This window comes from Oncorhynchus clarkii, chromosome 24 (assembly GCF_045791955.1).
Source record: "Oncorhynchus clarkii lewisi isolate Uvic-CL-2024 chromosome 24, UVic_Ocla_1.0, whole genome shotgun sequence".
Lineage (NCBI taxonomy): Eukaryota > Metazoa > Chordata > Actinopteri > Salmoniformes > Salmonidae > Oncorhynchus > Oncorhynchus clarkii.
This window is the reverse complement of record NC_092170.1, coordinates 14,012,366-14,025,157: the sequence shown is the minus strand read 5'-3', so window position 1 is coordinate 14,025,157 and position 12,792 is coordinate 14,012,366. Positions and strand designations below refer to the sequence as shown.

At 42.6% G+C, this 12,792-nt stretch overlaps 1 protein-coding gene across 2 annotated transcripts in view; it reads right to left on the bottom strand.

Annotated features, from left to right (window-relative positions):
- Positions 1-329: 329 nt before the first annotated feature.
- LOC139383124 (alpha-2-macroglobulin-like) overlaps positions 330-12,792 on the bottom strand; it is a 29,003-nt gene continuing 16,540 nt past the window's right edge. For both annotated transcript variants that reach the window (XM_071127447.1, XM_071127448.1), the window contains exons 26-36: positions 12,506-12,662; positions 10,426-10,500; positions 8,478-8,643; positions 8,189-8,385; positions 7,653-7,868; positions 7,327-7,445; positions 6,767-6,857; positions 6,477-6,545; positions 6,160-6,265; positions 2,300-2,341; positions 330-663 (exon numbers count right to left, since the gene is read on the bottom strand). In XM_071127447.1, coding sequence (XP_070983548.1) covers positions 641-663; positions 2,300-2,341; positions 6,160-6,265; positions 6,477-6,545; positions 6,767-6,857; positions 7,327-7,445; positions 7,653-7,868; positions 8,189-8,385; positions 8,478-8,643; positions 10,426-10,500; positions 12,506-12,662 — 1,261 coding nt within the window. In that variant the 3' untranslated portion in view covers positions 330-640. The remainder of the gene's footprint in view (positions 664-2,299; positions 2,342-6,159; positions 6,266-6,476; positions 6,546-6,766; positions 6,858-7,326; positions 7,446-7,652; positions 7,869-8,188; positions 8,386-8,477; positions 8,644-10,425; positions 10,501-12,505; positions 12,663-12,792) is intronic.

The window sequence follows — 12,792 nt, the reverse complement described above, 5'->3', positions numbered from 1 at the left end:
TTCGGATTCAGGGAACATTTCAGCTTTAATAGAACATCAAATGATCAGGTAGCTTGACATCATTGGAAAGGATTCAGATAGGCTACACGATCACAACATTTATAATCACCATCTGAATATCTTTTTTAGAGAAGACTACGCTGTGATTTTGAACATGTAAACCTCAGTGTTTAATGTATGGATATTAGAGATTTTGTCAGATTTATTTTTTTAATAGATGTTGCTATGGATTCAAACCACTGTAGACTCAACATGGCCATAGTTTCATTGAAACATTTCATTTTCAGTAGATGCCTGTCGTATGCATTTTCATCATCGCAGTAGAAACATTGAAATGTCTCACATAACTTTAATAGCAGGTTTAGGGTTACAACAGCAGGTTGTGACATGTGTTAGCACAAATCAAATTAACAAAATAAAAAAAGGAGTTAAAAAGGTAAAATCCTACGGCCCATCTACGCCCATGTATTAAAATGTTTTTGTTCACAATATTAAAAACAGATCATGAGTTGGTCAATGTGTTACCAGGAACTACAAGCATCAAACCAAATAAATGGAGAGGTTCTATGAGCTCTGCCTAAAAAAAACACATGACTTCCTACACATGAAAGCACTTGGTCGGGTCCAGGTCCACTGTCTGTCACACTTCATTGACTTCGTCACCTGTGAAAATGTCAAATCATCAATAGAACATTCCCTGCTTGGCCTAGGACTTTACTCCATATAAAACAATGAACATCAATCTTCACAGGGCCGGCCCCCGACCAAATAATATTAATATATATTGAGTATATAAAACATTAAGAACACCTGCTCTTTCCATGACAGACTGACCAGGTGAAAGCCATGATCCCTTATTGATGTCACTTGTTAAATCCACTTCAAATGAAGGGGAGGAGACAGGTACGTTTTTTATTTTTAAGCCTTGAGACATGGATTGTGTATGTGTGCCATTCAGAAGGTTAATAAACAAGACAAAAAAAATGTAAGTGCCTTGGAACGGGGTATGGTAATGGATGCCAGGTGCACCGGTGTGTGTCAAGAACTGCAACGCTGCTGGGTTTTTCACACGTTTTTTTTCTCCACAGTTTCCCATGTGTTGTGTGTTATAATTGTAGAATACACAAGGTGCAGTTTCGAAATCTTGTTGTGGATCAGCAGTTTCTCTTGTTATGGCCATCACTCAATCAGCCATGTCAGCTCACAATTCTTAGATTGGAGTCCCTCTGGATGTGCCCAATTAAAGTAATCGTCCACTTGATCAAAGGCACCAACATATTTTTCACCTAATTGGCTTGGGGATTCGAACCAGCAACCTTTGCTTTTAGTGGCCTTTTATTTATTTTTTGTAGTACGTTTACTAGTTTCTCCTCAATTTCATATTATCCAATTGGTAATTACAGTCTTGAACCATCGCGGAACTCCCCTCCAGACTCGGGAGAGGCGAAGGTCGAGAGCCATGCGTCCTCCGAAACGCGACCCTGCCAAGCCGCACTGCTTCTTGACACACTGCTCGCTTAACCCGGAAGCCAGCCGCACCAATGTGGGAACACCATCCAGCTGGTGACCGGGGTCAACTTGCAGGTGCCCAGCCCACCACAAGGAGTCACGTGAGCGCAAGGTGGACAAGGAAATCCCGGCCGGCCAAACCCTCCCCTAACCCGGATAACGCTAGGCCAATTGTGCGCCGCTTCATGGGCCTCCCGGTCACGGGATTGAACCCCGATCTGAACCCCGCCTCAAGCACTGCGCCACTCAGGAGGCCAATCAGCCCAACGATCTTAACCGCTAGGCTATCTGCCACCCCGCTGATTTTGTTAGTCACTCTCATATCATTAACATGGCATAAGTCTTGACAAAATGTGTAGAATTGCAGGACATTAGCTTTAAAAACATAAAAACTTATCTCAATCCCATGACAAAATGGGAAGAATTGTAGGAAATTAACTGTAAAACTACACATTTTATACTGTAGAATTGCATGGAATTTGATATAAAGTTGCTAAACTTCTCTCTGAACCATGGCAAAATCTGTAGAATTGCCAAAAGTTTGCTTTAGAAATGCAACATTGTCTTTACTCCCCATGACAAATGTATAGAATTGCAGATAATTAGCTTTACAACAAATATATTTATCTCCGCTGTCAAGAGGGGGGCCACTAAATGTTTTTCCTGGGAGGTGCAAATCTCACTTAGGGCACTCAAAAGGCTAGGGCCGGCCCTGCATCTTCATTCCTGTCATTTAAGCATGAGTATGAGAAATGTAGGTTTGGTTATAGAAAGGTTGTTATGTACTTACTCTCTGCACACGGGGAGCTGTATTCACTCACAGCTTCATCACCTGGGAACAGAAAAGAGGAGAATGCAGAGGTCAGTTCCATTCTAATGATAACTACTTCCCTGACAGTCAACATCATTCAATTCCCACTTCAATGGTGAACCAATGGGCCCATACTGGTGAGGTCTCATTTCCTTCTTCAGGGAACTAGAGTTATGGACAGTACCAGGCAAAAGTTTGGACACACCTACTCATTCAAAGGTTTCTTAATTTTTTTACATTGCGGAATAATAGTGAAGACATCAAAACCATGAAATATGGAATAATTTAGTAACCAAAACAAAGTGTTAAACAAAATCAAAACATGTTATATTTGAGATTCTTCAAAGTAGCCACCCTTTGCCTTGATGACAGCTTTGCACACGCCTGGCATTCTCTCAACCAGCTTCATGAGGTAGTCACCTGGAATACATTTCAATTAATAGATGTGCCTTGTTAAAAGTTATTTTGTGGAATTGCTTCCCTTCTTAATGCATTTGAGCCAATCAGTTGTGTTGTGACAAGGTAGGGTTGGTATACAGAAGATGGTATTTTACCAAATAGGGCTAAGTCCATATTATGGCAAGAACAGCTCAAATAAGCAAAGAGAAATTACAGTCCATCATTACTTTAAGACATGAAGGTCAGTCAATGTGGAAAATGCATATTCCCCCTTAGGAGACTGAAAAGATTTGGCATGGGTCCTCAGATCCTCAAAAAGTTATACAGCTGCACCATCGAGAGAATCCTGCTATGGCAACTGTTCGGCCTCTGACCGCAAGGCACTACAGAGGATAGTGCGTATGGCCCAGTGCATCACTAGGGCCAAGCTTCCTGCCATCCAGGACCTCTATACTAGGCGGTGTCAAAGGAAGGCCCTAAAAATTGACCCCGTACGGCCAGCGGTATTGGAGCGCGCAGTCTAGGTTCAAAAGGCTTCTTAACAGCTTCTACCCCAAGTCATAAGACTGCTGAACAACTAATCAAATGGCTAACCAGACTATTTGCATTGAAACCCACCCCCCTTTTTTACACTGCTGCTACTTGCTGTTTATTATTAATGCATAGTCACGTTACATGTACATATTACCTCAATTATCTTGACTAACCTGTACCCCCGCACAGTGACACGGCACTGGTATCCACTGTATATAGCCTCGTTATTGTTGCTCTTAAATTTCTCTTACTTACGTTTATTTAATTGCTTTGTTGAGGGCTCCCGAACAGCGCAGCGGTCTAAGGTTGTGGCGTAACTACAGCCTGGGGTTTGATCCCAGGCTGTGTCACAACCGGCCGTGACCGAGGGTCCCATAGGGCAGTGCACAATTGGCCCAGCTTCGTCCGGGTTAGGGGAGGGTATGGCCGGGGGGGGCTTTTCTATTCTGGTTAGAGACAGTTTGTGCTGTTCTGTGAAGGGAGTAGTACACAGCATTGTACGAGATCTTCAGTTTCTTGCATGGAATCGCCCTAATTTCTCAGAACAAGAAAAGAGGCCGACGAGTTTCAGAAGAAAGGTCTTTGTTTCTGGCCATTTTGAGCCTGTAATCGAACCCACAACTGCTGATGCTCCAGATACTCAACTAGTCTAAAGAAGGGCAGTTTTATTGCTTCTTTAATCAAAACAACAGTTTTCAGCTGTAAGGTCTAATACCTGTTGTATTCGGCGCATGTGACAAATATAATGTGATTTGAAATCCATAGAATGCCAGACTTTGATGACAAAATTTCCCCACGACTGCCCGCTGCACCACCTTCCTGTTCAAGTGAGCACAGGTAAGTCGAAAAATGTATTGTATGCTGCTGCATAAATTATGTAATATGCCAGGGAGATACGTATACTGTAGCTAATTAAGTAATACTAAGTGTATGTTGTGTAGTAAGCTATTATTAGCCCATGTGCCTCACCCTAATAATTTGGTCCCTTTCCCCCTCATAATTTAGGCTAATGTTCTGACTTGGTGGTGCACATGTAGCCTATAGCCTGTTTAGTGAAATGTAGTCATTGAATATTGTAAGAGCTTTCATTGTCTGCTTATATGCCCCCTTTACTTATCCTACGGTTCTGACTTGGTGTACAGGGAGAATACTGTCAGAACGCCCATGTTCTGAATTATGTCGCTGTACATTTCAAAAGTGCTGAACAAATAGTTATATTGACTACGTCCGTCCTAGCTTGCTCATTAATGTCTTAACTTCTTTGGGGTAGGGGGCAGTATTTTCACGTCCGGATGAAAAGCGTGCCCAGAGTAAACTGCCTGCTACTCAGGCCCAGATGCTAGGATATGCATATTATTAGTATTGAAAACATTTGGATAGAAAACACCCTGAAGTTTCTAAAACTGTTTGAATGATGTCTGTGAGTATAACATAACTCATATAGCAGGCAAAAACCTGAGAAGCAATCCAACCAGGAAGTGGGAAATCTGAGGTTGGTCGTTTTTCAACTCAGTCCCTATTGAAGATACAGTGGGATATTGGTCATGTTGCACTTCCTAAGGCTTCCACTAGATGTCAACAGTCTTTAGAACCTTGTTTCAGGCTTCTACTGTGAAGTGGGAGAGAATGAGAGCTGATTGAGTCATGGGTCTGCCAGAAGGCCATGTGCTCAGTCAGGCGTGCACCCATGAGAGTTAGCTCTATTCCCTTTCATTTCTAATGACAAAGGAATTCTCCGGTTGAAACATTATTGAAGATGTATGATAAAATCATCCTAAAGATTGATTATATACATTGTTTGACATGTTTCTACGAACTGTAATATAACTTTTTTGACTTTGTCTGGACCTTGTGCCTGCGCATTTGGATTACTGCACTAAATGCGAACAAAAAGGAGGTATTTGAACATAAATGGACTTCATCGAACAAAACTAACATTTATTGTGGGACTGGGATTCCTGGGAGTGGTAAGTGAATATTTATAATGTTATTTCTGACTTTTGTTGACTCCATAACATGGCGGGTACCTGTATTGCTTGTTTTGTTCTCTGAGCGCTGTACTCAGATTATTCCATGGTGTGCTTTTTCCATAAAGCTTTTTTGAAATCTGACATAGCAGTTGCATTAAGGAGAAGTATATCTTTAATTCCATGCATAACAGTTGTATTTTCATCAAAATGTATGATGAGTATTTCTGTAAATTGACGTAGCTCTCTGCACTTTCCCCGGATGTTTTGTGGAGGCAAAACATAACGCGCCAATGTAAACAGAGATTTTTGGATATAAAAATGAACTTTATCGAACAAAACATACATGTATTGTGTAACATGAAGTCCTATGAGTGCCATCTGATGAAGATCATCAAAGGTTAGTGATTAATTCTATCTCTATTTCTGCTTTATGTGACTCCTCTCTTTGGCTGGAAAAATGGCTGTTTTTTTTGTAATTAGGTACTGACCTAACATAATCGCATTGTATGCTTTTGTCGTAAAGCCTTTTTGAAATCGGACACTGTGGTGGGATTAACAACAAGTTTATCTTTAAAATGGTGTATAATACATGTATGTTTGAGGAACTTTAATTATGAGATTTCTGTTGTTTGAATTTGGCGCCCTGCACTTTCACCGGATGTTGGTCAGGTGGAACGTTAGCGTCCCATGTAACCTAGAGAGGTTAATCGAAATGACGTATTGCCTCTTATCCGCTCGTCGTCCCCTTATGCCGTAGTTTGTACATCTCAAATGTCAGTAGAAACCACATTTGTTTAGGAAAGTCAGCCATATGAGCCATGTATTGTTTTCTTTTAAAGGCAGTAAAATTAGGCTGAATTAACTTTTTCACTGCCAGACAAGGGTTTCTGCGCATGAGATGCAATTTTTGCTGTCTGTGTTAGATGGAATTCTTACTTGTCTGGTAGTAGTCATACACTTTCACCACAGCTGGTTTCAGATTCCTCACAGGCACATCCTCATCTATGGCCAGGCTGTACGTCTTCGTTTCCTTCTGCTTGAGCTGGAAGAAAAGGAATAACACATTTGACATTGCAGTTCAATGTTATAGATTCACATAGTGTTACTGTATAAAACCTCCACTACAGTCTTACTTTGATGTTACTGTTCATGTTAAATCCAGTGTGTAGATGCAAATGAGACCACATCCAACTAGGTTCTGTAACCGATAGACAGCCCCGTTTAGATGCAACATTCATTATTCATGTTCCTACCCCATCTAGGTAGATGATGACATGTCCTTCCTCCAGGTCAACACGTTTGACAGTGGGGTCATTTTTCAACTGGAAGAACAGAACACAGGACAGTGTCATAGACAGTACAACTTATACGTTCAAAGGACAACTACTGGCATTACAATTAGAACAGACGCCATTATCATGTTATACATCAACTAATCCTCAAGGTGATTATACTTAGGGCCTGGAGTGTTCCCTAAACTGGTAAAACTCCTGGCCCTGATTAAATGGTGTTCCCCTCAACTGAGGTTCTCTTATTGACTCACAGGCCTGAGGGAGGACTTGTCCAGGACGAAGCCGGAGAGAAGCTTGACATTGATGATCACCATGTTGGTCTCCTCTCGCCGACCATTGTACCTGTCAGTCACAGAGTCAGATGAAGGATGGATATTATCTTAAAGGTGCAAATATGCAGGAATCGCTCCACCATTTCCTGATTGCTAAAATTCTACTAGTTAGCTTAAGTTAAGTTTGTGACAAACAAGCAAGAAAATCATTGTACATTCTAAACCGCTTTGAAATATATTTTCAGTAACCAAACATTTTTTATTTTATGCTGTTCAAAACCAAAAGTAAAAGACGCAAAAACGATACTTAAGAATGGGAATCATAAAAATAGCGCACATAGAACAGATCTAACAGATCTTAGACTTGCTGTCAATAAGAATGACAGATCTATAACTCATATTTCTACATGAATTTGGTCAGGTCGCCCAAAAAGTTACACAGTGCAGCTTTAAAGATACTTTTAAAATGCATCTACACACTGGTGGTTCAGTCATTATTTTCAGCTGCTATTTCAAGGGTAAAAGGAATACCACTGTACCTGACAGCCACAGACACGATCAGAGATTTCTTGGTGCCGTCACATTTCCCAAGCGTCTCTGTTGAGATGTTGAAAGCAGAGAAGTCAGGAGGAGGGGGAATATTGTAGTGCATGGCGATCTGAAAAGACAGACGATACTACTGAGATGCATGAAATCAACATACACATTTCAATGAACAGTAGCACACATGCATTTCCATTACTGCTGAAATTCTAGGGTTGAAACGTTAGTTGTTGTGCAACAGTGTGCTCTACTGAACACAAACCAGATACTCAGTACATGCAGTACTGAGAGGCAGCAAAGGGAAAAATGGCTGGAGCCTGACCTGCACAAACACGCAGCTCTTGCCCTGTGCCTTGATGTTGTAGTCCCCAGGGACCTCCCTCAGCTGCTCCTCCTGATAGAGCAGCCTGTTGTTCTGATTCACAGTAAACTCCATCTTCAGGCCGCCGGCCGAGCTCACACTGACTGTACTAGCGCCCTCTGGACTGAAGGTGGCAGCACCGTACTTGGCCAGGGCCTGCAGTGCAACCACTGTGTCCTGGTGACAGGGGTGAGGTGGGAAGAAAAGTACTGTTGCAAAAACAAATCCGGGTCGACTATAGCTTGGGTATGGATGGAGAGAATCAATATACTAAAGCAATACATATGAAGACTGTAATATGAAGCTAAACAATTCAAGGAAATCCATGTGTTGTGTTATGAAATTATTGTAAAGCTTTAATACAAATGTCAAATTTACTACATTTCATATACAAATAAGGCTTTGGTGTGATCCATGTTTGGCCATGTACTAACAGTAGCATCTATTGGCAGAGGAGTTGCTAGAGTGAATAAATGTCTACCAGACCAATAAAGTACCTGTGTGGAGGCGAATCCTCCGTAGGGGTTCTGCTGCTGGGCCAGCCAGCGGACGATGCCAGTGGAGTAGTCCAGCCCAAAGCCTGGCATGGTGGGACCGGAGAGCAGCGCCAGCAGCACATAGGATGTCATCTCCACCTCCAGAGAGTCCGTCTTCGTCCCAGAAGACTCTGCTCTCTCCCAGTGACGATTGCCACCTGTGGGAATTTTCATTGTCAGTGGTCGGCAGTGACCGTTTTACAGCAGACAAAGGTAGAGAGAGACATTTTCACCAAGAGACAAGACATACTGGAGGTAGCAGCTATCTTGTCCAGGTGGGTGATGAGCTTGGCCCTCATGTCCTGGTTTTGGGCCAGGGTGAAGGTGTAAGATAGCAGGGCCATGGTGTAGGTGTTCTCCAGCTGGTCAGACACTGCTGCCTTCAGACACATCAGACTCTTCTCCACCATGGGGTCCTGACACACCCACAGACAACATGATTGTGTTTATTAGGCACCAAACAGAGAAGCACTGATTGAAACTGGAAGGGAATATCTGGACCAATAAGAAACATGCACATTTTCAGTTGCAAAATGTTCATGGGTTTTCCATTACGCGCCCTAATGAATACAACCCAGACCTTTATTACATTTTAAATACGGGTATGAGTACCGAATCATTTTAGCAATATAAATAAATTAACTAGTGTATATACTGTGTACAGTGACAGAGCTTGAGAGGATCTGCAGAGAAGAATTGGACAAAATCCCTAATGTAATGTATGTATGTATGTATGTATGTATGTATGTATGTATGTATGTATGTATGTATGTATATATACACACACACACACAATAATATATTTTTGATTTTCTCCCATTCTTCTCTGCAGATCCTCTCAAGCTCTGTCAGGTTGGTTGGGGAGTGTTGCTGCACAGCTATTTTCAGGCCTCTCCAGAGGCAAAACAGTCGGAGGTCCTGAGCGCTCTGGAGCAGGTTATCATCAAGGACCTCTCTGTACTTTGCTCCGTTCATCTTTGCCTTGATCCTGACTAGTCTCCCAGTCCCTGCTACTGAAAAACACCTCCACAGCATGCCACCACCACCATGCTTCACCATAGAGATGTTGCCAGGTTTCTTCCAGACGTGACACTTGGAATTCAGGAAAAATAGTTAAATCATGGTTTCATCAGACCAGAGAATCTTGTTTCTCATGGTCTGAGAGTCTTTAGGTGCCTTTTAGCAAACCACAAGTAGGTTGATATCTGCCTTTTACTGAGGAGTGGCTTCCTGGAAGTCTGGCACTACCATAAAGGCCTGATTGGTGGAGAGCTGCAGAGATGGTTGTCCTTCTGGAAGGTTCTCCCATCTCCACAGAGGAACTCCAGAACTCTGTCAGACTGACCGTCAGGTTCTTGGTCACCTCTCTGACCAAGGCCTTTCTCCCCCGATTGCTCAGTTTGGCCAGGCGGCCAGCTCTAGGAAGAGTCTTGGTGGTTCCAAACTTTTTCAATTTAAGAATGATGGCGGCCACTGTGTTCTTGGGGACCTTCAATGCTGCAGAAATGTGTTGGTACCCTTCCCCAGATCTGTGCCTCGACACAATCTGTCTCAGAGCTCAACAGAATTTTCCTTCAACCTCATGGCTTGGTTTTTGCTCTGGCATTCACTGTCAACTTTGGGACATTATATAGATAGGTGTGTGCCTTTCCAAATCAAGTCCAATCAATTGAATGTACCACAAGTGGACTCCAATCAACTTGTATAAACACCTCAAGGATGATCAATGGAAACAGGATGCACCTGAGCTCAATTTCAAATATCATTGCAAAAGATCGGAATACTTGTGTAAATAAGGAATTTCTGTTTTTTTATTTTCAATACATTTGCAAACATTTCTAAAAACCTGTTTTCGCTTTGTCATGGTGTATTGTGTGTAGATCGCTGAGGTTTTAAAACATGTTTTTAATCCATTTTAGAATAAGGCTGTAACGTAACAAAATGTGGAAATAATCAAGGGGTCTGAATACTTTTCCAGACGGAACTGTATATTGGGATGTTGTTTAACAAATTCGAATACATAGCAAGTGAGGCGTTGTGTGGGTGATATCGTCTTATTTAGAATTGTGTGAAGTAGTTGGACGGCTAAGCAGAAATATCCACTAGGGCCGTTCATGTTTTGATAAAAGCACCAAATGTGGCCTTGTTAATCAATAAGATTTAAAAAATACTTGGATATGAAAGAGGTGATAACTCACAGAAGTGTTGCCATCCAGCTCCAGTAGTGCAGCGGTGATGTAGGCAGTGAGCGACACTTGATCCCCAACCCCTCCCTATGACAACAAAGGATGCCAGTAAACTTCATACAGTACTCCAAGGTGTTAGTTACAAAGTCACATTGATATCAACTGATATCAGGTAAAAACATTGCACTGTTTAAAACAACATTCACATGATAATGGTGCACAAAGATAAGGAAAACTGTACTGTTTTGGAGATGCACAAAAGCTGTCGGGACTAGTCAGCCTGAGGTCCCTTTAGGGAGGTGGTGTGCTCTCGGGACTGGCTAAAACATGCTTGGGATTCTTGTTGTGCTCAGTGTGTGCCATTTTGTGCTCTTTTGGGGCACACGTGGGGTTCTAAGGTTCTCCTGAACAGTACATTATCCTACATGTCAGTGAAATATGAATTATGTAAAGTACAGTCATGGCCAAAAGTTGAGAATGACTCAAATATAAATTTTCACAAAGTCTGCTGACTCAGTTTGTATGATGGCAATTTGCATATACTCCAGAATGTTATGAAGAGTGATCAGATGAATTGCAAAGTCCCTCTTTGCCGTGCAAATTAACTGAATTCCCCAAAAACATTTCCACTGATTGAGTTTGAATAACAGACTGGAAGCTTCAAAAGGAGGGTGGTGCTTGGAATAATTGTTCTTCCTCTGGTCAACCATGGTTACCTGCAAGGAAACACGTGCCGTCATCATTGCTTTGCCCAAAAAGGGCTTCACAGGCAAGGATATTGCTGCCAGTAAGATTGCACCTAAATCAACCATTTATCGGATCATCAAGAACTTCAAGGAGAGCGGTTAAATTGTCGTGAAGAAGGCTTCAGGGCGCCCAAGAAAGTCCAGCAAGCTCCATGACCGCCTCCTAAAGTTGATTCAGCTGCGGGATCGGGGCACCACCAGTACAGAGCTTGCTCAGGAATGGCAGCAGGCAGGTGTGAGTGCATCTGCACGCACAGTGAGGCGAAGACTTTTGGAGGATGGCCTGGTGTCAAGAAGGGCAGCAAAGAAGCCGCTTCTCTCCTGGAAAAACATCAGGGACAGACTGATATTATGCAAAGGGTACAGGGATTGGACTGCTGAGGACTGGGGTAAAGTCATTTTCTCTGATGAATCCCCTTTCCGATTGTTTGGGGCATCTGGAAAAAAGCTTGCCCGGAGAAGACAAGGTGAGCGCTACCATCAGTCCAGGCCAACAGTAAAGCATCCTGAGACCATTCATGTGTGGGGTTGCTTCTCAGCCAAGGGAGTTGGCTCACTCACAATTTTGTCTAAGAACACAGCCATGAATAAAGAATGGTATCAACACATCCTCCGAGAGCAACTTCTCCCAACCATCCAGGAACAGTTTGGTGATGAACAATGCCTTTTCCAGCATGATGGAGCACCTTGCCATAAGGATAACTAAGTGGCTCGGGGAACAAAACATTGATATTTTGGATCCATGTCCAGGAAACTCCCCAGACCATAATGTGTGGTCAATCCTCAAGAGGTGGGTGGACAAACAAAAACCCACAAATTCTGACACACTCCAAGCATTGATTATGCAAGAATGGGCTGCCATCAGTCAGGATGTGGCCCAGAAGTTAATTGACAGCATGCCAGGGCGGATTGCAGAGGTCTTGAAAAAGAAGGGTCAACACCGCAAATATTGACTCTTTGCATCAACTTCATGTAATTGTCAATAAAAGCCTTTGACACTTATGAAATGCTTGTAATTATACTTCAGTATTCCATAATAACATCTGACAAAAATATCTAAAGACACTGAAGCCGCAGTCTTTGTGAAACTTATTATTTGTGTCATTCTCAAAACTTTTGGCCAAGACTGTACTTATATTTGATGTTAGACTATGTATTGTTATCAAGTCTTTTGTTTGTTAGTCATCTAGGATTTTATGCAGACTCCACCATTGCACTCTAAATAGAATGGGACACTTGCACCAGAACCTCCTGCTGAATCTCTGCCCATAACGTTACCTTCTCACATTTGGTGGCAGCAGTATAATACTCCTCTTATTACCCACTGAGCTCTGACTCCCCTTTACCTTCATGCCGTTATGGAAGAGTTTCCCCACTGACGCGATGCAGCCATCCGTCTGCTGGTGACTGGCCAACCAGGCCTTGGCCTGGGCAATGTGGGCGGGGTCCACAAAGATGTAGGGCTTGGCCCCTCCAAAGGACTTCAGCACAAAGGAGGTGAGCCTGAGAGGACACAGGTCAGATGTCACTGGAGTTACACGGACTAGATGCCGTGAGCCTTGCCTAAACTATGGATCATAGACTCTAGATAACAGTAGCCATACTGTATGTGCTGAAGCCAACTATATTTGCC